This window comes from Nomascus leucogenys, chromosome 23 (genome assembly GCF_006542625.1).
Source record: "Nomascus leucogenys isolate Asia chromosome 23, Asia_NLE_v1, whole genome shotgun sequence".
Lineage (NCBI taxonomy): Eukaryota > Metazoa > Chordata > Mammalia > Primates > Hylobatidae > Nomascus > Nomascus leucogenys.
In genome coordinates, this window is record NC_044403.1 from 325,611 (window position 1) to 351,312 (window position 25,702).

General features: G+C 41.6%; 1 protein-coding gene and 1 non-coding gene across 6 annotated transcripts in view; one reads left to right on the top strand and one right to left on the bottom strand.

The window, feature by feature from the left end:
• The window catches only part of DENND5B (DENN domain containing 5B), a 208,391-nt gene that overhangs the window by 41,256 nt on the left and 141,433 nt on the right, over positions 1 to 25,702 (bottom strand). For all 5 annotated transcript variants that reach the window (XM_030804466.1, XM_030804465.1, XM_030804469.1 and 2 more), the window contains 5 exons: positions 22,819 to 23,050; positions 18,401 to 18,551; positions 8,928 to 9,021; positions 2,203 to 2,334; positions 446 to 598 (listed from right to left, as the gene is read on the bottom strand). In XM_030804466.1, the coding sequence (XP_030660326.1) occupies positions 446 to 598; positions 2,203 to 2,334; positions 8,928 to 9,021; positions 18,401 to 18,551; positions 22,819 to 23,050 (762 nt within the window). The remainder of the gene's footprint in view (positions 1 to 445; positions 599 to 2,202; positions 2,335 to 8,927; positions 9,022 to 18,400; positions 18,552 to 22,818; positions 23,051 to 25,702) is intronic.
• LOC115832975 lies at positions 25,150 to 25,252 on the top strand. The gene has a single exon (XR_004028384.1). It is a non-coding gene; the product is annotated as a small nucleolar RNA U13 (small nucleolar RNA).

The window sequence follows — 25,702 nt, forward strand, 5'->3', positions numbered from 1 at the left end:
CGATAAGAGAAAAAAATCGAGGTGAGAGAGAAAAAGGGAAGAAGAAAGAAACATGCACACGTCAGAAAAAAATCAGAAAGGGAGACTAGAGAGACAAAAGCAAAGAGACCATTTGAATGATTTCACCCTGACTTATTAAAATGGTAAGGAACTGTTAATTCTGGACAGTGACAAAGGCAAACATTTAATGGAACTTACTAGGGATACAGCCTCTGCAGTGATGTGCTAGTTCACCCTTTCCTGCTTAGCAGGAAAGATCCCCAAACCACCTCCTGCTCATGGGTTATATTTTCTTTTCCTGAAATTAAAATGCCTGTGGCATTTTTCTAGTCCCTTTGTGACAAAAGAGCCTATTTTTTTTTTAAATGACATATTTGTCTCCTTGTTACATTTCTTCACAGGGCTCTTAACTGGCCAGGGCACCAGGACCTCCTAAAACTGTTACCTGCTTGACCTGCAAGCCATGGCTCCATATCCTCTCCAGCAGGTCACAGAGGCTGGCGATCAAGGTGTTCTCCTCCAGGCCGGTGATGTTTGCTTCTCCATGGCCAAGTTCCACTGCTTCATGTCCCATCTTCTCCACCAACATGCGCTTTGTCTAAGAATATCATGTGTAGTCATATGGCAGCCCAGCAGTGAAACCAAAAATCAACAAGTCAATTACTGAAGTAGGAGACTTGGTTTCCCTTCATTATACTTCTATTTGCAGATTTGTAATCACCTTGGGGAAAAAAATCTCTTAATCTTGGTGGTCAACTAACTGGACTAATATAATTTATATGTTACTATTTTGTCAGAAAAATGGAGTGTGACTAAAGAGAAAATAAGATAATATTTGTAAGGCATCTCCATGTTGAAAAGATGCTTATGTACAACAGTTGTCAAATTATTAACTTCTGTGATATTGGGGAATTACAGCAGACCTAGAAAATGTACTGTCAGGGCTGGGCATCACCATGCCTGTAATCACACCTGTAATCCCAGCACTTTGGGAGGCCCAGGCGAGTGGATCACCTGAGGCCAGGAGTTCGAGACCAGCCTGGCCAACGTGGTGAAACCCTGTCTCTACTAAAAATACAAAAGTTAGCCGGGCAGTAGTGGCACACGCCTGTAATCCCAGTTATTTGGGAGGCCAAGGCAGAAGAATCGCTTGAACCCGGGAGGTAGAGGTTGCAGTGAGGTGAGATCACATGCCACTGCATTCCAGCCTGCTGGGTGATAGAGCAAGACTGTCTCAAAAAACAAAAAACAATAAAAAAAGAAAATGTACTGTCAGAATATGGAACCCCATCCTGCCACTACAACTTGCCCTATCACTGCCCCAGCATCTTAGCATACTAAAGATTCTTGCACTTAGTTTGACTGCACTTAGGTAAAAACCAGAATACAAATGGGCAGCTCTACATTTTTTGAGAACTCTAATTTGTGAATGAACCAGGACTTTCCTTCTCCTTTTTTATTTTTTCTTTGTTCATCAAGCATGCACCAAAAAATGGAAAGAAAATGGAAATCAGTTTCATGTAAGTTAATTTGCATCAGTCTTAGTAGCTTTCATAAAATGTAAAATGAGAATCTAGCTCTTTTAGGCAAGAACTTTAATTCACCACTATACACTGATGCTGAAAATAGTACATTTATTGAATATGCAGAGAAGGTACTCAAGAAATGACTGTCAAATAAATAAATAAAATTATTAGCTAAAATGATGTTTTAAGTTTTGTCAGTTTGTACTGCTACCTCCAATAAACACAGGTTTCTGAGAAGAGAATGTTGTGCAATATACACAAACCTACAACACAGCTAAGGTATTTTTCCTTATGGGGACAAAAACCATGTACAGGCACAAATAAGGTTGTACACAGATGCATACACAGACACAAAAGTGTTGCCTTTCACACAAGATAACAACATTCCTGACAAATCATGAGTGGCTTAAGACATCTGTTTATGTTGGTGAGGAGGACAGCAATGTCTGAAAAGGTGAGGAAAATGGTACAAGGCTCTCATGTCGTTGATTCTGTGGGCAATGAAGAACCCATGGAGGTTCAATACCCCAGTAAAGAGCACATGAGGTCATGCCACAGTAAAAGTTTTCTTCTAGCAAAATTACATGCTTAAATGGGGGTTAACTCAGTTCATCTTAGCCTCACACATGGTGTAAACATGAATGCACACTGTCTGGCATCAGTGAATAATACATACCTTCATTCTACATTCTTTTAATAAGCCTTCTACGAATTTACAGTTGGTCTGTGCAATAACTGCAGGAGAGAGGTCTGACAGTTTGGGTTGCCTCAGGTTTTTTCCTAAACTTCGTGCCTCTTGCATATATTTCTAAAAATTAAGGAGTATTTTTAATGCATACACATTAGCTATTCTTCTAATCTTCTTAACCTTATAGAAACAAGTGCAGAGACAAATGAAATGCAAAAAAGTCCGTAAGTGTATGTGCATATAACAACAATTAATGTTTTAGTGTACTAAAAGACAGAGGACACTCATATGCCACCCCATAACAACTGTTAACTCCTGTGAGAAGTAAAGTGACAGAAACCCCACCACATTAAAACTCATTCAAAGTGAGATGACATTTCATTTTGTTTAGTCTTTTTATTGGGAATACAAAAGGTTGTGTCAGGATTGTGGTTGGGACAAAAAAATTTAGGTGTTTAGATCACAAATCCAAGGTTCTGCAGGAGCCCATGGTTCTCAGATCACTGATTTCCTCCACTCCTTTCCCCATACAGCAAGACTTCACATACCTCTAGTCTCCTGGGCAGTGCTCTCCAATCTAACCCTTTGCTCTATAATCAAGTCACAACAGTAAAATCAGGAGCTTTCGAATCTGGTTGTAATTAATTTTATGACTCAGGCGTATCAACTAATGTTTGTGCATCTCAGCTTGTTAAATGGGCACAAAACATGCCCCCTACCTCCCCAAAGGGCTATAGGATCACTCTGAAAAGCATGACGTGCTCCAAGTGAAGGTGGCCTCTTTCTGTGATGTTTTTGCTAAAGCCCTACCTTGCCTTGTTCTATAATCAAGAGAAAGTGAATTACAGTGTTACTTTTGGGGTTTGTGGTAACTCTAAGGTATCACAGAAACTTAACCAAATGCTCTTGAGCTTTGGATAGTGAATTTCTATTAAAAAAATCACTACATGTGATTAGTGCAAGACACGTGCTCTCTCTCTTCTTTCTATGCTGTCTATAAAAGTTCATCCAGAGGCCAGGCGGTGGCTCACGTCTGTAATCCCAGCACTTTGGGAGGCCGAGGTGGGTGGATCACCAGAAGTCAGGAGTGCGAGACCAGCCTGGCCAACATGGTCAAACCCCGTCTCTACTAAAAATACAAAAATTAGTCAGGCGTGGTGGTGGATGCCTGTAATCCCAGCTACTTGGGAGGCTGAGGCAGAAGAATCGCTTGAACCTGGGAGGTGGAGATTGCAGTGAGTGGAGATGGCGTCACTGCACTCCAGCCTGGGCAACTGAGTGAGACTCCATCTCAAAAAAAAAAAAAAAAAAACCATCTGGATACCTTATGTTTACATCAGGATCACAGGGCAGAATTTTCCAAAAAAGTCCAAGTGACTCAGGACCATATTTAGAGAATAACTGCTCTACATTATATAGTAAAAGTAGCAGTTTATTGGCTGGTAGTGAGGGGCAGCAGGGAGACTGAGACGGCAAGCCAGCACATCCTCCCACAGGCACATATGTGAAATCTACCCTACTATCTTCAGAGGAGAGCTTGATATTATAAAAGAAGATTTGTAAAATCCTTTGCATTCTTTAAAAAAGAGAGTTTGTACATTTAATATATTTCTCCTTTGGAAGAAAAGTAATCTGCTAAGTCTGGTACAAATAAAAAAAATCCCACTGGTTAGGGATTCAACTAATCAGTTTACCTGCTACCTCCCAACCTTTGTGACGAAAGGCAAAATTAACAAAATAATGTTTTTTTCCAGTCCAATCATTTTAACAGTTGTCTCTAATTCTCAATTTTCCCTTATTTCTTCGACCCTCTTAAAAATGTTTGAAGCAGAGTCCAGGCATTTGAGACCAGCCTGGCCAACATGGTGAAACTCCGTCTCTACTAAAAATACAAAAATGTGGCGGGCGCCTGTAATCCCAGCTACTCGGGAGGCTGAGGCAGGAGAATTGCTTGAATCTTGGAGGCGGATGTTGCAGTGAGCCAAGATCGTGCCATCGCACTCCAGCCTAGGTGACAAAAGCAAGACTCCAACTCAACAACAACAACAACAAAAATGTTTGCAGCAGAAAGAAGTATACATAAATGTTATGAGAACTGCAGAGTTTACTTTTATTTTTTGAGATGGAATCTCGATCTGTCACCCAGGCTGAAGTGCAGTGGCGCAATCTCAGCTAACTGCTACCTCTGCCTCCCAGGTGCAAGCAATTCTCCTGCCTCGGCCTCCTGAGTAGCTGGGAATACAGGTACACATCCCACGCCCGGCTAATTATTTATTTATTTATTTTTGAGACGGAGTCTCGCTGTGTCGCCCAGGCTGGAGTGCAGTGGCGCGATCTTGGCTCACCGCAAGCTCCGCCTCCTGGGTTCACGCCATTCTCCTGCCTCAGCCTCCCAAGTAGCTAGGACTACAAGGTGCCCGCCACCACGCCCGGCTAATTTTTTGTATTTTTAGTAGAGACGGGCTTTCACTGTGTTAGCCAGGATGGTCTCAATCTCCTGACCTCGTGATCCACCCGCCTTGGCCTCCCAAAGTGCTGGGATTACAGGCGTGAGCCACCGCACCCAGCCATGCCTGGCTAATTTTTATATTTTTAATAGAGACAGGGTTTCACCATGTTGGTCAGGCTGGTCTCGAACTCCTGACCTTGTGATCCACCCACCTCGGCCTCCCAAAGTGCTGGGATTACAGGCGTGAGCCACCACACCCGGCCGTAATTTTTGTATTTTTAGTAGAGATAGGGTTTCACTATGTTGGTCAGGCTGGTCTCCAACTCCTGACCTCGTGATCTGCCCACCTCGGCCTCCCAAAGTGCTGGGATTACATGCATGAGCCACCCTGCCCAGCGAGTTTATTTGATTTTTAAAATCTATCAACCATTACCAGCAGAGAAGTCAAATGTAACAAGGTCTATAGAAATGGTCTGAAGGTTAGTTTTTATTTATTTATTTATTTATTTTTTTTTTCTTGAGACGAAGTCTTGTTCTGTCACCCAGGCTGGAGTGCAGTGGCTCAGTCGTGGCTCACCGCAAACTCCGCCTCCTGGGTTCAAGCAATTCTCCTGCCTCAGCCTGTCGAGTAGCTGGGATTACAGGTGCTGGCCACCACACCTGGCTAATTTTTATATTTTTAGTAGAGACGGGGTTTCGCCATGTTGGCCAGGCTGGTCTCAAATTCCTGACCTCAAGTGATCCACTCACCTTGGCCTCCCAAAGTGCTGGGATTACAGGCATGAGCCACCACGCCCTGCCTGTTTTTTTGTTGTTGTTGTTTGTTTTGTTTTAAGACAGAGTCTCGCTCTGTTGCCCAGGCTGTAGTGCAGTAGGTGCAATCTTGGCTCACTGTAACCTCTGCCTCCTGGGTTCAAGCGATTCTCCTGCCTCAGCCTCCCAAGTAGCTGGCATTATAGGCACGAGCTACAACATCTGGCTAATTTTTGTATTTTTAGTAGAGATGGGGTTTCACCTTGTTGGCCAGGCTGGTCTTGAACTCCCGATCTCAAATGATCTCCCCACCTCAGCCTCCCAAACTGTTGGGATTATAGGCGTGAGCCACCGCCCAGCCTGAAAACTTTTTTGTTTGTTTGGTTTTTGTTTTTTTTTGAGACAGAGTCTTGGTCTGCTGCCCAGGCTGGAGTGCAGTGGCATGATCTCAGCTCACTGCAGCCTCCGCCTCCCAGATTCAAGAAATTCTCCTGCCTCAGCCTCCTGAGTAGCTGGGACTACAGGCACATGCCACCACACCTGGCTAATTTTTGTATTTTTAGTAGAGGCGGGGTTTCACCATGTTGGCCAGGCTGGTCTCGAACTCCTGTTCTCAAGTGATCTGCCCGCCTTGTCCTCCCAAAGTGCTGGGATTAAAGGTGTAAGCCACTACGCCTGGCCCCTGAATACTTCTTAAAGTCAATTATTGGATTAAAAATTCACCACTGTCGGCTGGTCAAGGTTGCTCACGCCTGTAATCCCAGCATTTTGGGAGGCCGAGGTGGGAGGATCACAAGGTCAAGAGATCGAGACCATCCTGGCCAACATGGTGAAACCCCATCTCTACTAAAAATAAAAAAAAAAAAAAAAAAAAAAAAAAAAATTAGCTGGGCGTGGTGCGTGCCTGTAGTTCCAGCTTCTTGGGAGGCCTAGGCAGGAAGACCAGGAGGTGGAGGTTGCAGTGAGCCAAGATCACGCCACTGCATTCCAGCCTGGTGACAGAGCGAGACTCCGTCTCAAAAACAAACAAAAAATTAAGCACTGTTTATGTCCTGTTTTATATAAAGGAAAACAAGCTAGATGGCGACTGTCCTATGAGTGACCAATTTACTGAGCCCTCAGTACATATGGGGCAGGTACAGTTATCAGCCAACAGTGGATTCCATAGGGCCATGTGCAAAGTCTCCTTCTGGGCATCTCTGCTGGAGCCATAGAACTAGCAACATTCCATGGACATGCACAGAACGGATACAGGGGGCAGCAAAAGGCCTCTCTTCACAGCAAGAAGGGAGGCTGCCTCTGCAAGTTGCAAAAACAGAGCGACTGCCTTTAAAATAAACAAGTCATGATAAAAATAACATCTGGAGGAAAAAACATATTTCAAGATGAAAAATACAGAAGAGAGAGAGACTTTTCACAAGAAATGCTTTTATAATACAGTCTAGAAGTAACCCCAGATTTCTTCTGAGATTACTACTGTGCTCTTCTTTATTTCTGCTTAAGACAAATGAAACCACTACGAACTACCTGTGAAAATATATCCTATTATTCAATAAACACTGAACTAACTGCTCTTTAATACAGGCTCTCCCAGAATTTTCTAATAAACACCCTAGCCCTTTACCTTTACCTGGTGTTCAACTTGTGAAGAGAAGACCATTGTAAAATAGATTTAAGCTAGTACGACATAATGGGGGAAAAATATAAGCAAGATTTCTAAGTTACTTGTTGCCTTAAGTGAACAGCGGTTAGTGCAAGCTGTCATGCAGGGTAAATGGAAAGAATATTGGCCTAGAACTCAGGAGTCTTGGGCTATAGGCCCAGCTCTGCCTTTGTGTGCTTTTAACTCTGGGCAAATCTCTTGGACTTCAATTTAATCATGTCAAATTGGACAAGATGACCTTAAAGATTCCTCTTGGCACTGAGATTCTATGTTGATGACTGAATTTTCTGACCACATAAAATACAGACCAGGAAGGGGAAATCAAAATTCTGTGGAGATAAAACCCAGCAAAAGAAAGGCTATTTGAAATTCAATCACATCTGTACTTCTGGAAAATGCTTAAATAAAGGGGAGTTTGTATATTTAATACATTTCCCCCCTTTGAAGTAAGGCAATTTGCTATCTAGCACACAAAAAAAATCCCACTGATTAGAGACCCGAATGATTAGTTTTACATGACAGCAGCATAGAATTACTCATATTAGCACACACAAACACAGAAAGGGACTAAACATAAGAAGCAGAGAGCAAAATGGGGAGTGTGAGTTCACATCTCAAGGTCATGTGAGGCATTCTAGAGCTATGTGCATTCACAACATGTGTAACATTCAAGTAACACCAAAGACAAGATTGGGGGAACATCTGGTAAAGTACTTTCAAGCAAAGAACATACCAGGCAGCACTCAGAGAAGGATTTTTTAGGAAGTCGTGCAGGAGGAGGTGGACCCTGATCCCACTCCCAGAATGCCATGGAGTTCTGACAGACCAAAAGCTCCCCGGAAGGCTAAGAGGATGGAGAAGTGCCAATGACGGGAAAGCAAAAAAGAAAAGGATAGGGAGAAAGGGACAAGCAGAACAAGCGTGCACATGATAAAATCACAGCAAAAGAGAGGGAAGGAAGAAAATACAGTAGCCAAAAATAAAAACACTACACAGGTGATGCTTCAGTTCTTAATAAAACGTTTAAAATCATATATGTATGAACACGACAAAAACAAGAGATGTTTGGGATGATGTTTTCTGCTGTATTTTTACAAATCTGATTCTAGAAAACAGTTAACAAGTCTTCTGATTGCATTTCTCTTTTGATCATAAGAAACAAAACAATCAGGCTGGGCATGGCAGCTCACACCTGTAATCCCAATACTTTGGGAGGCCTGAGGCAGGAGCACTGCTTGAGCCCAGGAGATCAAGACCAGCCTGGGCAACATAGCAACATATAAATCTGTATATATATGCAGATTTCACACAGAAAAAAATCAAAACTTACTTGTTGTATAATTATGGTCTTATTTTCAAAGAGTACAAATAAAGTGTAAGGATCTTAATTTAAAAATAGTTTTAAAACACTTTCAAAAATATAAAGTAGATTTAGAGATTCAAGAAAAAAAAATGGTGCCAGCAAGCCACGAACAAAGCATAGGCAAGTACATCACACTACTTCTTACAATTATGCTTGAAACTTAGCAATGTCTAGGCTTCTCATGTAGACAATTTTTCTCCTATAGGAGACATAGTAACTAAAAATTTATCCTCAACTTGATCTTTACTTGATGTAATACACAGAAAGACTTGTTTTAGAGCCTTATTATAGACGTCTTGAAATTACAAAAATGGAAAAAAGGGTGTTTTCCGCTATATGTCTGTACAAAAGGATTAATATTTTAAACTATAAGTTTTTTTTTTTTTTAAAGAACATTAAGAATCTACACAATGATATCTGCTGGAAGGAATAAGCCTAGTTCATGGCGCTTGCTGTGAGGCACCCCAGGAAGGTAGACCACATACCTCCCTCAAGTCGTTGTCCAGCCCAACGTGCTCAGAATGCTGGCGAAGGCGCTCTTTCCTGCGCTGTGCAGTGGCACTCCGACTTACCCAGCGACTGAAACAATTAAATGATTTAAAAATGCGCTCCTTATCTTTAAAATAGAAAGCATTAACCATTCAACACAAAGCACTGACACACACATTTTAAAAACAATTATTTAAAAAATATATAGCAGCTTTGTTAAAATAAATTAAAATACCATACTATGCACCCATTTAAAACATACAACCAAACGGTTTTTAGTATCTTTCCAGATATGTGCTGTCATCACCATAATCAGAATTTTTAAAAACTGAGGTCAAAAAGGCACAGTATCAATACACTTTAGATACTTACATACATAACAATAAGTAAAATCTTAACTGAGTTAGTCCTTGATTATATTAAGACATATAATAGCAATGCTTTGACTTGCTCAAATATTATGAATATTTTTTAATACAAAGGAGAATATTCTCAAAACCCATAATTTAGAATTACTTAATTCTAGCGTCCTAAAAGAATAGAAATGTATGAAGCTTCCGACTTTTTAAGGAAAGATTTCTATCAAACTTGACTAGGTGCAATGGCTTACCCTTGTAATCCTAGCACTTTGGCCTGATGACTTGAGGCCAGGAGTTCGAGACCAGCCTAGGCAACATAGTGAGACTCTGTCTCTACAAAAAATTTAAAAAATTAGCCTCCTTAGCTACTTAGGAGGCTGAAATGGGAAGATAATTTGAGCCCAGGAGTTTGGGGCTGCAGTGTGCCATGACTGCACTCCTGCATTCCAGCCTGGATGACAGCGATATCCCGTCTCAAGATAAATAGAAAGATTCAAACTCATAAGAGTGAGTCCTCATCTGTAAAGTCTAGGAGTTGTGCTCAAAGACCACTGTGATTCCTTTTTGCTCTAAAATTTCATGATTGTGTTTCTGAAGTGATAGCTTGTGTTTATCAGTTGTTTTTAGAAAATACTTATAATATAAACTCAGTATCAAAATATGCAGGACAAATGAGTTTAAAATAAAACCTGAGCTCTTTTCCAAGGCCTATAAAACTCTAAATATAAAGACCTCTGCTTCATTCCCTCTGATCTTATATCACTTCTCCCCTAATTACTATGTTCTAGTATAGTAACCTCCATTCTGTTTCTAAATGATTAATAAAATCAGTGCTAGTTCTGTAATAATCTTCTCCGCTACTAAACTGCTGGTATCGAAACTGTCTTTCAGATGAGAACAGGTGCATTCAAGGTGGTATGGCCGAAGATGTAAGTTGCCTTCCAGCTCAAATAACTTTGTTTTTAGTTAATAATGATTCAACTCATGTGCCCTAGACCCAGACCTGCCCTAGATGATATGAGGGGCTTAAAAATTTATAATGTGGCCGGGCGCGGTGGCTCACGCTTGTAATCCCAGCACTTTGGGAGGCCGAGGCGGGCGGATCACGAGGTCAGGAGATCGAGACCACGGTGAAACCCCGTCTCTACTAAAAAAAATACAAAAAATTAGCCGGGCGTGGTGGCGGGCGCCTGTAGTCCCAGCTACTCGGAGAGGCTGAGGCAGGAGAATGGCGTGAACCCGGGAGGCGGAGCTTGCAGTGAGCCGAGATTGCGCCACTGCACTCCAGCCTGGGCGGCAGAGCGAGACTCCGTCTCAAAAAAAAAAAAAAAAAAAAAAAAAAAATTTATAATGTTTCCCTTATTCAAAGGTCCTCTTGTGGCCAGCCTAGCTATCTGCAGGCTCCAGCTTAGTGTGTAAGACTCAACCACCCAGCGATTATCCTTAATCATTCCTTTCTCTCTATCATCTTCATTCAGTGAAGAATTTGGAACCTGGCTCAGTTTTCTTTTCTTCCCTGCTACGGGAAGTACAAAGACTATATAGATAACTTTGTCTTAAAATTCTGGGGTCGTCTAACATGCAACTTCACCTCCACTCAGCTTTAGATGCAACCAGGACATCACACTAAATCCAATGGTCATCCAGAACTCCTCTACCTCAGAAATCCTGAACTCCACCACCTTAGCCACTGACCCCCATCTCCCATTACATTAGCTCTTCCATGCCTTGACTCTCACTTAAGACCCCTTGTGCTTTCTCGTCTTTCTGTTATGAACATAAATTCTGTGGGAAGCCACCTAAACTACTCCCATTCTAGCACTCTCTCCTCTGTAACAATCCTCTACTTCCCTCCTTACCTGCCCACCAGAGCCCCAAACCCCGGATGAAGACTATCCCCTCATTTCCCTATTCCCGTACCCACACAGACTAGTTCCCAATTTCCCTCACGACTACCCATGAATCACTTCACCTGCCTTTTATCAACTCTTCCCCATTCTCCTCAAAGACTACTGCAAACTCTTCACACTCAGGTACCCTTGCCTCCTTCTTCCTGCCTTCTACTTAGACAATGCACGCACATAAACATCCTCATCTTTCTTCTAATCTCAAAGTATAAAATATATTAGCCAAGGCTCAAAACTGTGTCTTCCACCTGCATCCTTGACCAATTCTCCCGTCTTTTCAACTCGCTCCATTAGTCACCTCCTTTGCTGTATCACCAATCTTTCTCTCAGTGGAATCTCTTCAGGTGACAAGCATGCTGGTCTCCCTCGTGGCCCTCTGTAGTCACATTAACATCTGTTTCTTCACACCTCTGATGTAAAAATTCTTAAAATATTTAGATGTAAGACTTCTACTTATTTACGTTTGGATCTTCAGTTCATTTCAAATCAGCTACTTCCCTTGAAAACACTTTTTAAAGTTTTTTTTAGTTTGTTTGTTTGAGATGGAGTCTTGTTCTGTCGCCCAGTCTGGAATACAGTGGCACGACGTCGGCTCACCGCAACCTCCGCCTCCTGGGTTCAAGTGATTCTCCTGCCTCAGCCTCCCAAGTAGCTGGGACTACAGGTGTGTGCCACCACACCTGGCTAATTTTAGTATTTTTTAGTAGAGAAAGGGTTTCATTATGTTGGCCAGGCTGGTCTTGAACTCCTGACCTCAAGTGATCTGCCCGCCTCAGCCTCCCAAAGTGCTGGGATTACAGGCATGAGCTACTGTGCCCAGCCCTAAAAATCCTCTTGATGAAGCCACTGAAACCCCTAACTGCCAAGTCCAATGGCTATTATTCGATCCTTAGCTTACTCAAAACCTCTTCTACATTTAGTACTGCTGATCGCTCTTTCTACTTTAAAGCTCCCGCAATTTTCTTTTTGTTTTTTTGGAGACAGTTTTGCTCTTGTCACCCAGGCTGGAGTGCAATGCCGCAGTCTCGGCTCACGGCAACCTCTGCCTCCCAGGTTCAAGCAATTCTCCTGCCTCAGCCTTCCAAGTAGCTGGGATTACAGGCATATGCCAACATGCTCAGCTAATTTTTGTATTTTTAGTGGAGACGGGATTTCATCATGTTGGACAGGCTGGTCTGGAACTCCTGAGATCAGGTGATCCGCCCGCCTCAGCCTCCCAAAGTGCTGGGATTACAGATGTGAGCCACCACGCCCGGCCTAGCTCCTGCAATTTTCAACCTCAGCGTTTCCAATGAAATAAGTTCTCTCACCTCTGAGCCTTTGTCCAGGCAGTTTTCGCCCAACTTTCATTCACCTTTCAGATAGATTAGAGGCCACTGCTTCCAGAAAGTGTTCTATGACTCTTCCAAATCTAAGTTAGCTACCCATCCTGTACACCTCAATTACAGTATCTATCACAGAGTATTATAGTTACTTATCTCCATTTTCTATAAAATCTCCTCTAGAAGGGCCAGTATCTGTCAGCAAAGTCTACTATATCACCTGCCTCCCACCCCCACCCCTGTTTTTTTTGAGACGGAGTCTCGTTCTGTCGTCCAGGCTGGAGTGCAGTGGCACAATCTTGGCTCATTGCAAGCTCTGCCTCCCGGGTTCACGCCATTCTCCTGCCTCAGCCTCCCGAGTAGCTGGGACTACAGGCGCCCGCCACCACGCCCGGCTAATTCTTTTGTATTTTTAGTAAAGACGGGGTTTCACTGTGTTAGCCAAGATGGTCTCGATCTCCTGACCTCGTGATCCTCTGGCCTTGGCCTCCCAAAGTGCTGGGATTACAGGCGTGAATCACCATGCCTGGCCATCACCTGCCCCTTCTATAAATACAATTAAGTAAACAGAGATGCAGTCTAACATGTAGGTTTACAGATGTTCATCACAGCATATATATATGTAATAACAAACTGTATTTCCTTTATTCCAAGACTCACATTTTGGCTTTTAAATGTTCCTGAAATTAGGATACATCTTTCAGTCCATATGCATGTTTAATATATACTTTTTCCTAAAAGACTTTGAGTTACTTGCAGATCTTACAACCAACAGTAGAATCAAGTAAATATACTCAAAACAACCGAAATGTTCAATAGTGGAGGGTAGTATACAATGAAATCTCATGCAGTCATTAAAAAATTCAAATTTCTAACAATAAATACGAGAATGCTCACGATACAGTAATAAAAAAGTGTAACATTCTTAAACATTTTAATTTTGTTTCAAAAACAAGATGTGTGAATTCCCGTTCTCCTGCTCCCCCATCCTTGCTATGTAAGAGCATAATATCACATTTTAACATTCCATGGTGATGGGATTCTGAGTGGTTAAAAATTAACCCCATCACTTTCTAATATTCCAGATTTTTTTTTTTTTTTTTGAGACGGAGTCTCACTCTGTCACCCAAGCTGGAGTGCAGTGGCTTGATCTCAGCTCACTGCAACCTCTGCCGCTCAAGTGATTCTCCTGCCTCAGCCTCCCGAGTAGCTGGAATTACAGGCTCCAGCCACCGTGCCCAGCTAATTTTTGTATTTTTAGTAGAGATGGGGTTCCACCATCTTGGCCAGGCTGGCCTTGAACTCCTGACCTTGTTATCCACCTGCCTTGGCCTCCCAAACTGCTGGGATTACAGGCATGAGGCACTGTGCCTCGCCAATATTCCGGATTTTTAAAGAGCAAACGTTGTATCAATCTATTTTTTAAAATCTTCTCAGCTCTTACCTATCATCCTCATGAACTGTATTCATTACACTATCCTAAGAATACTTACTTTTTTTACAATGGTATCAAGGAAGGTAGCCCCTCTCAAAATGGTTTCTTAAGAAGAGGAGTAGGTTTATGGTTTATATCAGGGAAAAATGTGCAAAGATCTAGTTACAGATCTTTGAAGTGGAATCCCTGGAAATGTCTCCAAAGCAAAAGAGCAATGTAAGACTGTAAAAATGACACAAAAAGAATTGGAGGTGACTGAAAATTATGATCCACAAAAAACACATTAAGATTCTGAAACAGAATATAAACACAACCTGAAGATCTTTAAAGGGGAAGAATAGAATATAAATAACAAACAAAATGTACAAAGACCTGGGTGTAGATCTTTGATACGGAGGCCTTGAAAATAGTCCTGTAGCAAAAAAGGTCAGTATAACACAAAGTTTGCTCAGGGATTTTAAAAATTAGGGTTAATGGGCAAGGTAGTCCAAATAAATAGTAAAAACATGAAACAGAATATAAATGCTAGCTAACGGACTTATATAATAAACGAAAGGAAGGTGCAAAAATATAAATGGCATAAAACTGTGTCCTTGGCAGGCAGAAAAGGATAAAGATTAACTTAAATATAACTAGCTCTTACTATACACTCTGTGGGACAAAATGGCCTACTTAAATTTTATTTTCAAAAGAGGGAAATGAGCACCGCTTAAGAAAATTGCTAAGAAGTCCACACATTCCTGGTCTTGTTAAGTAATTAATTTATTCTTTGCATTATTAAACTTTATTTACTAAGCATAATTTTACCAATGATAATCACAATTGCTGAAATACTAAAGACTGCTTATTTGGTTCTGTCTTGTAAACAGCATATGAAGTTCTCTCTAACAGTTGATCCACAGGCATGGTTATAAATCCATTTACCCTGCAATTGTTCTGAGATCTTTTCTCTTGACTATATCTACCTGAAAACATAATGACTGAGGCTTAGCGTGGAAATGGGAAACCGTTAAGATTATATATAAGGCAAAAGCAAGAAAATATGGCTGTAAGATTTCAAAATTAAACTCCTCCCTCCTAAGCACTTTTCTTTCCCACTTTGTTTTTCTTCATAACTCTTACCACCTGACATGTTATTTGACATATCAGGTTCCTTTTTTTTGTTTATTTGCACTTGAAAGCAGAGATTTTTGTTGTTTTGTTCATTAATAAACTTGTGGTGACTAGGACAGTCCTCACATATAGTAGGAGTTCCATAAATATTTGCCAAACGAATGAATGAACAATCTAATGCCATCAAAAGGAAACAAAAGCGCCGGGTGCAGTGGCTCACGCCTGTAATCCCAGCACTTTGGGAGGCTGAGGTGGGCGGATCACCTGAGGTCAGATTTCCAGACCAGCCTAACCAACATGGTAAAACCCTGTCTCTACTAAAAAAAAAAAAATTAGCCTGGCGTAGTGGCGCATGCCTGTAATCCCAGCTACTCGGGGAGGCTGAGGCAGGAGAATCGCTTGAACCTGGGAGGTGGAGGTTGCAGTGAGCCGAGATTGTACCACTGCACTCTGGCCTGGGCAGCAGAGTGAGACTCCATCTCAAAAAAAAAAAAAAAAGAAAACAAAAACTGTTAAACTAATAGTCTATCCAGATCAAAGTGATTCGAACAATTACGATACTTCACAAATGAAAGAAAAAATAAATAAACTGATGGCTAATCTGTTCTTATGGAAAATTCTCTTAATTATCATCCACTTCTGAAAAATAGAATATTGTATCTAGTACCATTATCTGGAAGGTTTGAACCCTCACAACCATCAATATCTATTAGCACATTTTTTCTTTTTTTAAAATAAAGATGAGGTCTCACTATGTTGCCTATGCTGGAGGTTATTCACAGACACAATCATTGCACATTGTGGCTTCCAACTCCTGGCCTCAAGGAATACTTCCTCCTCAGCCTCCCAGTAGGTAGTACCGAGGAGTGCCACCCGGCCTCGCTCCTTAGCACATTTTTTAAGTTCAGTGTGTATAAAAGCAGGGCCACCCCTTCACTGGAGGGTGAAACCCTGCAAACTAAGGCAAGTACAATAAAAATTTCAGTCATTAGTTATTTGCTTCTGTCTTGTAAGCAGCATATTAAATGCTCTTGAACAATTTTCCTCCCCAAGACTTTAGTATAAACGTGCATTTTTTACAAGAGGAGAAAATTTCATTCTGAATATATAACTTTTCCATATTTCTAGCGAACCATCCTCTAGTACTGTCTTCACTAAAGTTGAGACAGCCTTTTAAATGAAAGGTCAATCAAATGAAGGGTTTTTTGTTTTTTTTGAAAGAGGGTCTTTGCAAGGTCGACCAGGCTGGAACGCAGTGATGCGATCACATCATGGCTCACTGCAGCCTAGACCTCTCAGGTTCAAGTCTACTCCCACCTGAGCCTCACCAGTAGCTGGGACTGTAGTCGCATGCCAGCATGCCTGACTGCCTCCCAGGCTCAGGTGATTCTCATGCCTCAGCCTCCCAAGTAGCTGGCATTACAGGCATGCACCACCACACCCAGCTAATTTTTGTATTTTTAGTAGAGACGGGGTTTTGCCACGTTGGCCAGGCTGGTCTTTAACTCCTGGCCTCAAGTGATACACTTGCTTAGGCCTCCCAAAGTGTTGGGATTACAGGCATGAGCCACCACGCCTGGCCTAATTAAAAAAAAAATTTTGTAGGGGCTTGGCCTGGTGGCTCACACCTATAATCCCAGCACTTTGGGAGGCCAAGGAGCTCAGGTTGCTTGAGCCCAGAAGTTCAAGACCAGCTTGGGGAATAAGGCAAAATCCTGTCTCTATAAAAAAATACAAAAATTAGCTAGGTGTGGTGGCATGTGCCTTTAGTTCCAGCTACTTGGGAGGCTGAGGTGGGAGGATCACGTGAGCCTGGGGAGGTCAAGACTATAATGAACCATGATTGGGCCACAGCACTCCAGCCTGGGTAACAGAGCGAGACCTTGTCTCAAAAAAAAATATGTATTTTTGTTGTAGAGACAGGGTCTTCCTATGTTTCCCAGGCTGGTCTCAAACTCCTGGGCTCAAGTGATCCTTCTGCCTCATACTCCTAAAGTGCTGGGATTACAGGCGAGAGCCACCGTGCCTGGCCCAAGTTTTTTTTTTTTTTTTGAGACAGGGCCTCGCTGTGCTGCCCAGGCTGGATAATAGTGGTGATCATAGGTCACTGCAACCTCCAACTCCTGGGCTCAAGTGATCCTCTCATCTCAGCCTCCCAAGTAGCTAGGGATACAGGCATGTGCCACCACACCCAGCTCCAAATGAAGTTGTTGTTGTTGTTGCTGTTTTTAATCCACAATTCTTTTTAATACTGTTTTTATTTTTTGAGACAGGGCCTCTCTCTGTTCCCCAGGCTGAAGTGCAGTAGTGCAATCACAGCACACTGTAGCCTCAACCTCCCGGGGCTCAAGTGATTCTCCCACTTGAGTAAATGGGACTATAGGTGCACACCACCATGCCCAGATAATTTTTGTATCTTTTTTGTAGAGACAGGGTTTCACCACATTGGCTAGGCTGGTCCTGAACTCCTGGGCTCAAGCTATCTGCCTGCCTTGGCCTCCCAAAGTGCTGAGGTTACAGGCATGAGCCACCATGCCTGGCCACAATTCTTTTACTTTACTGTTTGGTGTTCCTTTTCTAAATATTTAAAAGGATACTAATACTAAAAATTTTCTTTTCAAAAAATTTTCTCTTTAGCTCTTCAAGAGGGAAGATGGAGCCTAAGAATATATCTTGCTACCCAAAGCACTACCCTGTCTTCTCCGGAACCACTCCTCTTAACAGAACCCAGTTTAAGGCAGAGGTGAGACATCTAAAGGCTCTTTCATCTGGAAGGATCTCATTAGACTGGTGTGACAGGCTGTTGCTAAACTCTCTTATGTTCTCCTAAAAGCTGGAAAAGGCAAGGAAGGATCATTCCCTAGAAGCCTCGAAGGGAGCATGGCCCTGCCAATTCCTTGATTTCAAATTTCTACCTCCCAAAACTGTGGAAGAATAATTTCTGTTGTTTTAAGCCACTGAGTTTGTGGTTCTTTGTTATAGCAGCCCTAGGAAACTAATACAGATGATAAAGGTCTAACCTTTCTAAATTCCATTAGATAGTATTATCATTATATTTAAATCGCCATTTAAAGTGTGGCTTTTCCAAATGTACTTTGTTTGAAAAAGAAAAAAAAATCTCTAGCCTCTGTTTTTTTCTTTTTTTTTTTAATGATGGATTTAAAGGTCAAGCACTCACGGAAGTGTCAATCTGTATTTCAAATGCATTAATGTGGTCTTGAAAAAAGTAATCAGATAGATGTTTAATAGTTAAGCATTGTCCATTTGAGTTGCAGAGCACCCCACCCTTCATTCATTCCTTCAACCAACTACTCAAGTGAAGAACATGCTTACTTGTTATTGGTTGGTCCTGTTGCCAAGACATCGGACTGTAACTTTGGAAAGAACCCCTGCTCATATTTGCCTTGACCAATTTTCATATCAAGTAGATGTGGGTGGATTGCAGTGTGATCCATTTTCATCAGTCTCTGTTCAATTGATTGGGCTATAAATTAAATTTATAATAAATTAGAGACATTTCATTGCTAGCCCTTCAAAAATAATGCTTCCTCCACTCATGCACCTACAGAGAACCCAATCACTCTGACACTCTGAAACAGACCGTGTGTGTGTGCGCGCGTGCGCGCACGTGCGTGTTTTGAGACAGAGTTTTGCTCTTATTGGCCAGGCTGGAGTGCAATGGCACGATCTCGGCTCACTGCAATCTCTGCCTCCTGGGTTCAAATGATCCTCCTGCCTCAGCCTCCCAAGTAGCTGAGACTGCAGGCATGCGCCACCAGTTCCAGCTAGTTTCGTATTTTTAGTAGAGATGGCATTTCATCATGTGGCTCAGGCTGGTCTTGAACTCCTGACCTCAGGTGATCCACCCTCCTCGACCTCCCAAAGTGCTGGGATTATAAGCGTGAGCCACCACACCTGGTCTTGAAATAGATTTTTACAAGGGCTCTTCAGAAATTAGCATAATGTAAGTATAAAAAGGTTAACTTTAAGTAAATATTGGATGATTAATTTTCATGGTATTTTCTGCCTTTGTCAAAATCAGGGCAGCAGGGCTGAAAAGCCTACAATTTTGTATTGAAACAGTTTCCCTTAAGTGAGAAATTCAACATTCTTACACAAAAATACAGTTCTAAGTACAACATCAAAGAAAATGATAGCAAATAAAATATTTTCCTTGAGCTGAAATACAAGTTAAAGAGAAGACGCAAGCACAATGGCCTTATTAACTTTACTTCTTTGTACAAAGACCTATTAAATATTCGTGGTTCTCCATCTGTAAAAACAAGGAACGGTGTGAAGTTTATTACCTCACTTTTAGCAGCAGTCACATTCTCATTAGTAGGAGGCATTTAGGAGTGTTTATTAGATCAAGAAGGTAATACAGCAAAAAGTCATATAAGCAGGCATTTAGAAAATATCTAGAGGATAAGAAACTGGCCTTTTGAAGAATAAAATAGGTCAATGTTAAGACAGGATTACTAAACATTTCTATTTTAAAACCACTAAGAGTCAGGGACGTTGGAAGATGTCTCGAAGTCCCCAGAAACAGTGATCTATTTCTCAGGTAAACAAATAAATAAAACCTGATCTTAAAACATTTTAATCAACTCAATTGTCAAGAGAAAATATATTTTAGAAGCAAGATTAGGTCTCTGATCCTCTGCCTAGAGATTACTTAAAAGGGGAGAATAAGCAGTAATGGTAGTTGTGTGATAAACAGAACACACTGTGGGAGCTGCTAATTTTGTGACTTAAGAGAAGAACAAGGTGCCTTTATAAATATTTCACAGAATCAGCTTATGTTGCCCCTTTTCCTGTTTTTTTTTTAAACGGAGTCTAGGCTGGAGTGCAATGGTACAATCTCAGCTCACTGCAACCTCTACCTCCCAGGTTCAAGCGATTCTCCTGCCTCAGCCTCCCAAGTAGCTGGGATTACAGGCACCCGCCACCATGCCCAGCTAACTTTTGTATTTTTAGTAGAGATGGGGTTTCACCACATTGGCCAGGCTGGTGTCGAACCCCTGACCCCAGATGATCTGCCCTCCTCGGCCTCCCAAAGTGCTGGGATTACAGGCGTTAGCCATCATGCCTGGCCACAGTGGTATATTTTCAAGAGTATTATATAATTTCTGTGATGACAGTGGGAGTACCAAACTCTCTGAGAGGCTGAAAGAAAATCTATTTTAATTGGAAAGACTTTCTGGAAGCACACAATTAAGGTATTGGTGCTTAGTTCCATCTAAAAAATTCCATCAGGAAGGGAGAAATGAAATTTGTGCAACAAGGCCTTATGCTATTCACATGGCTATTAAGGCACTGGAAGTCATTCTATTCTCTGAACAAGGACAGACAATTTCATTAATTCTACTTTCTCAATTTCCAAAACTACATAGGTAATTGCCACTTCCTGAAGGGGCTCCAAGGATCTACCCTGATTCATGGGAATACAACAGGGTGATGTTTCTATGGTTACATAAAAGACATCATTTACATACGCTAAAGCTTCAGCATCATCATTCCTGACTTTGATCTATTTAAGTAAAGTGGGAAAGGCAAGCAAGCAAGCGAGGCAGATCAAGGAAGCTCCACATTTGCTGCCTCCGTTTTCTCCAGAGGAAAAGTTGCTGTCAAATAACTCCAACATTTGAAGGGAAAGAAATAAAAGGGAGGGCCGTCAGGTGATAGTTATCTGCTTATCTGGCAAAGAACAGGTTAGGGACCAGGCATAATTGTATAAAATAAGTGTGGACTAGTACATTTTACATAGTTCTTTCTTGAGTGAACAGCTAACGTGATGTTATGGCTGCCTGTAACAGAAATCAGACCTGGATTCAAACCATGGCTCGACCAATCACTAGCTATGCAACCACCAACTACAGGCAAGTTACTTAACCTCTCAGTTTTCTCAAATGTAAAATGAGGGCAGTAATAAAACGAAATAAAAATAAGTATTCCAGGCCAGACATGATGGCTCCTGCCTGTAATCCTAGCATTTTGGGAGGCCAAAGCAGGTGTTTTGTTTGAGCTCAGGAGTTCGAGACCAGCCTGAGCAACATGGTGAAACCCTGTCTCTACCAAAAATACAAAAAATTAGCCGGGCATGGTGGCATGCATCTGTAGTCCCAGCTACTTGGGAGGCTGTGGTGGGAGGATCACTTGAACCCAGGAGGCAGAGGTTGCAGTGAGCCGAGATGGCACCACTGCACTCCAGCCTGAGTGACAGCGAGATTCTGTTTCAAAAAAAAAAAAAAAGGATGCTGGGTTCACACCTGTAATCCCAGCACTTTGGGAAACTAAAGCAGGTGGATCACTTGAGCCCAGGAGTTCAAGACCAACCAAGATAAGATAATAACCTGAGCAACATGGTGAAACCCTGTCTCTACAAAAAATACAAAAATTACCCGAGGGTGGTGGCACATGCCTGTAGTACCAGTTCCCCAGGAGGCTGTGGTAGGAACACCACCTAAGCCCAGGAAGTTGAGGCTGCAGTGAGCCATGATGGCACCACTGCACTCTAGCCTAGACAACAAGTGAGACCCTGTCTCAAAAGAAAAAAAAAAAAATTCATGAACACCTGGCATGATGACTGACATAGTAAATACTCATGTTGGCTATTAATAGGATTATTTATTTAATGGACTATATTACACTCCTAGACGAGACTGGCTAAGACTCAGATTTAACTGCTTTCTTTTTATTTTTTTGAGATGGAGTCTCGCTCTGTTGCCCAGGTGGGAGTGCAGTGGTGCCATATTGGCTCACTGCAACCTCCACCTCCTGGGTTCAAGTGATTCTTCTATCTCAGCCTCCCTAGTAGCTGGGATTACAGGCGCACAACACCACACCTGGCTAATTTTTGTATTTTTAGTAGAGATGGGGTTTCGCCATGTTGGCCTGGCTGGTCTGGAACTCCTGACCTCAAGTGATCCACTGGCCTCGGCCTTCCAAAGTGCTGGGATTGAAGGTGTGAACCATCACGCCTGGCCTGACTCAGATTTAATTTCAATAAATGAAGCTATTATAATTAATGGCACTACTAAAGCAAAGAAACTGTTTTAGTATGTAAATTAAGCAGAATCTAAGATTTACTGTTTTAAATAAAACTTATCCTTTCTTGGATATAGAAAAGAGGTGAGAAGTAAAACTGAAACGTAAGTAGCAAGACAGAAATTAACATTTTTTCCATTTAGGCAATAAAGAGAATAAAACAAATGTCAGGCTGGACACGGTGGCTCACACCTGCAATCCCAGCACGTTGGGCAGCTGAGGAGGGCAGATCACCTGAGGTCAGGAGTTCGAGACCAGCCTGGCCAACATGGTGAAATCCCATCTCTGTAAGAAATACAAAAATTAGTCAGGCATGGTGGTGCATGCCTGTAATCCCAGCTACTTGGGAGGCAGAGGCAGGAGAAACATTTGAACCCGGGAGGCGGAGGTTGCAGTGAGTCAAGATCGCGCCACTGCACTCTAGCCTGGGTGACAGAGTGAGATCCATCTCAAAAACAAAAATCGTAGCAACCTTCCAATCATACTTGATTCAATTTATTATTGTTTTTTCCTCTTCTAAGAGAATAGGAACGTCAAGTAGGAGTGGGACTCAGAAAGAAAAATTTACAAAGCATTTCATGATGTAGCACCAGGATTAGCCATGAAGTCTAAAACTGAAAATTAATTTTGTTGTACATAAGGCCAACAATTTGTGGGGAAAAAAGCGATAATGGATTTTAATTTAAAAGGCATGGCAAATGTACCTGCTTCTTTTAAAGTGCTGCATTTCTGATATATAGATGTCCGCAAGGTGGGTGCCCTTACGTTATACAGCCTTATCTTATCAATCCGAGTGTCAAAGACCCGAAGCAAAGGATCTTTCTCTTCCCACTGAGACATAATTTTATTATCAATAAAGGTGGCAAACATCTGTGTTTCAATGAAGCGTGAAAGAAATGGCAGGTAAGGCTCAGGCTGGTCAGACAGAAAGGAAGCCTGTAATGAGATAATTAGGAAATTATTAGTGCAAAGAGACCATCTCAACACTACATGATAAGCCTGAAAATTATGTTAACTCAGGACATTCCTTTTAAATCTTATAAAACTGCCACTTGAAATTCAAAAATCCTTAAAAATCCACTTTTCTTTCCATTTTCCTAAATTCAGAGACTGTAGGTCACTTAGGTCTTTAGCACTGATCTTACCTTACAAAATTGATTTACATTCTGATCCTTATGACCATTATGTAGCAGAGAGGGCATCAGTAATGAAAGATGGCAGATAAGTTGCTATACAATTGTCAATCATCCACTTCACTTGCAGTTAAAAATTTTTATCCCTTTCCCCAACGAGTTTTAATTTCGTTGTTTTTTTTTTTTTCTGTGAGACAGAGTCTGACTCTGTAGCCCAGGCTGGAGTGCAGTGGCACGATCTCGGCTCACTGCAAGTTCCTCCTCCTGGGTTCATGCCATTCTCCTGCCTCAGCCTCCTGAGTAGCTGGGACTACAGGTGCCTGCCACCACGCCCGGCTAATTTTTTTGTATTTTTAGTAGAGACGGGGTTTCACCGTGTTAGCCAGGATGGTCTCAATCTCCTGACCTCGTGATCTGCCCGCCTCAGCCTCCCAAAGTGCTGGGATTACAGGCGTGAGCCACCGCGCCCGGCTACGAGTTGTAATTTCTTCTGTTCTCTATTCCTAGCCTATGAAATATACTTTCAAGCCATAAGGTAGTGAGATGATTAACTGATACAATAAACACATCAGCATTAATCTTAAAAAAGACATGGAATTTATGCTTATGGATGAAGTTCTTTTGTTCTTCTTCAAGTGAATGCTTTTCTAGACTCTTTAACTCTGCGAGAAATCAACAGATGAGTGTTAAGCCAAGGAAAAATTCCTTCCACACCTGTGCTGACGCAACAGTCTCAGCCTTAACAAGTAAAAAAGGAACTGCCTGGAAGCTGGGCATGGTGGTGGCCACCTACAGTCCCAGCCACTAGGGAGGCTGAAGCCTGAGGATCCTGTGAGCCCAGGAGTTTGAGGCCAGCCTAAAGAAACATAGTGAAACCCCATTTCCAAAAAACAAACAAAAAAACCAAAGCATTGCCTGAAAAACCATCAGAAGCAAGCCTTTGGAGAACATGTACAATAAGCTGTACACCTTTCCTGTTACTAGCCTGATGCATGGGATGGTTCAGTACATCATAATCAGTTCCTAATTAAAAGTGTCATGTTTTTTTTCTGTTGTTCTTCCATGCTCGTGTGTACAGGAATTCTAGATTCAATGCAGTACTAAAATCTGGAAGTAAATTTGGAAGTAAATTCCTATTTTGGTTGCTGGGTTGGTTTTTATTTTTGTATGGCAGAAGCCAGAAGGGGAAAGGGGAAAGGGGAAAGAGGAAAGAGAAAGTAAGTTCTGACATAAGGTGACTTTTAAAAATACTCATCAGCTTCTTGCTAGCATATTTATTTTCATTCTGAAATTTAGGAGGTCTTTTTAAAATTTCCTTATAGAAATTCACTTATTCACTTTAAGTAGTTCCATAGTTCAGGTATATATACATAAATCCAAATAACCACAGAAAGATTCACGGTAGTCTCTAGAAATCAGTTCACCTTCACCAATAAACACCTTACTTTTCATACATCAAATAGCCTTTTTTTAAAAAAGTGGGCCAAAGATCTGGCTTTTGATATTCAGACCCTCATAGACTATAAAATTTTAGGTCAACAAAGATTTGGCTTGTAGGACTAGTATGTCCTGCAAATTTTCCTAGTGAAAGGTAATTACAAGCCTTCTGGAACCCAACAGAAAATTTTCACTTCTTTAGGGGTTATGTAAAAAGAATTCCATTTATATAGTTTGAGGCTACATAAAGATTAAGAAGGAAGGAAGTATCAGGGCTTGATTTAGGTAAGAATTTGAATTGTCCCAAGGATAAACCATGGATATACACAGATTAGTTCTAAGCTAGATAGGAAAAAGTACGGAAAATGGTTAAGACTAACGAAAAAGGAACCTAAGGGCATACACTTAAAGAAGTGAAGTCTTGTTAATATTAAAGAAGTTTTCTCAAACGTTAAGTGCATCAGGATGCTTTTGTAGCTCTAAATGTAATAATTGGCTTTTCATGCTCATGTGTGAGATGTACCTTCCTCAAACTTTGTTACCATGTTGGAACATTACCTGCCTGATGTGGGGAAAAACAAAGCACACCAGAACATAACTGTTCAACATACAATATCATCCTCCAACAGAAAAATATCTGATGAAGTCAAAAAATTATCTTTTATTTGTTTTTTTGAGACAGGGTCTCACACTCCAGCCCAAGCTGGAGTGCAGTGGCATCATCTTGGCTCACTGCAGCCTCAACTTCTGAAGCTCAAGTGATCTCACCTCAGCCTCCAGAGTCATTGGGACCAGAGGTGCACACCACCATGCCTGGCTAATTTTAAAATTTTTTGTAGAGATGAGTTCTCACTATGTTGTCTAGGCTGGTCTCACACTCCTGGCCTCAAATGATCCTCCAGCCTCAACCTCCTAGTGTTGGGATTACAAGTGTGAGCCACCATGCCCAGCCACCATGTGTACCTTTACGAAAATTTTTAATTATTTCCAAAAATTCTCCAATATTGTAGATTAGCCT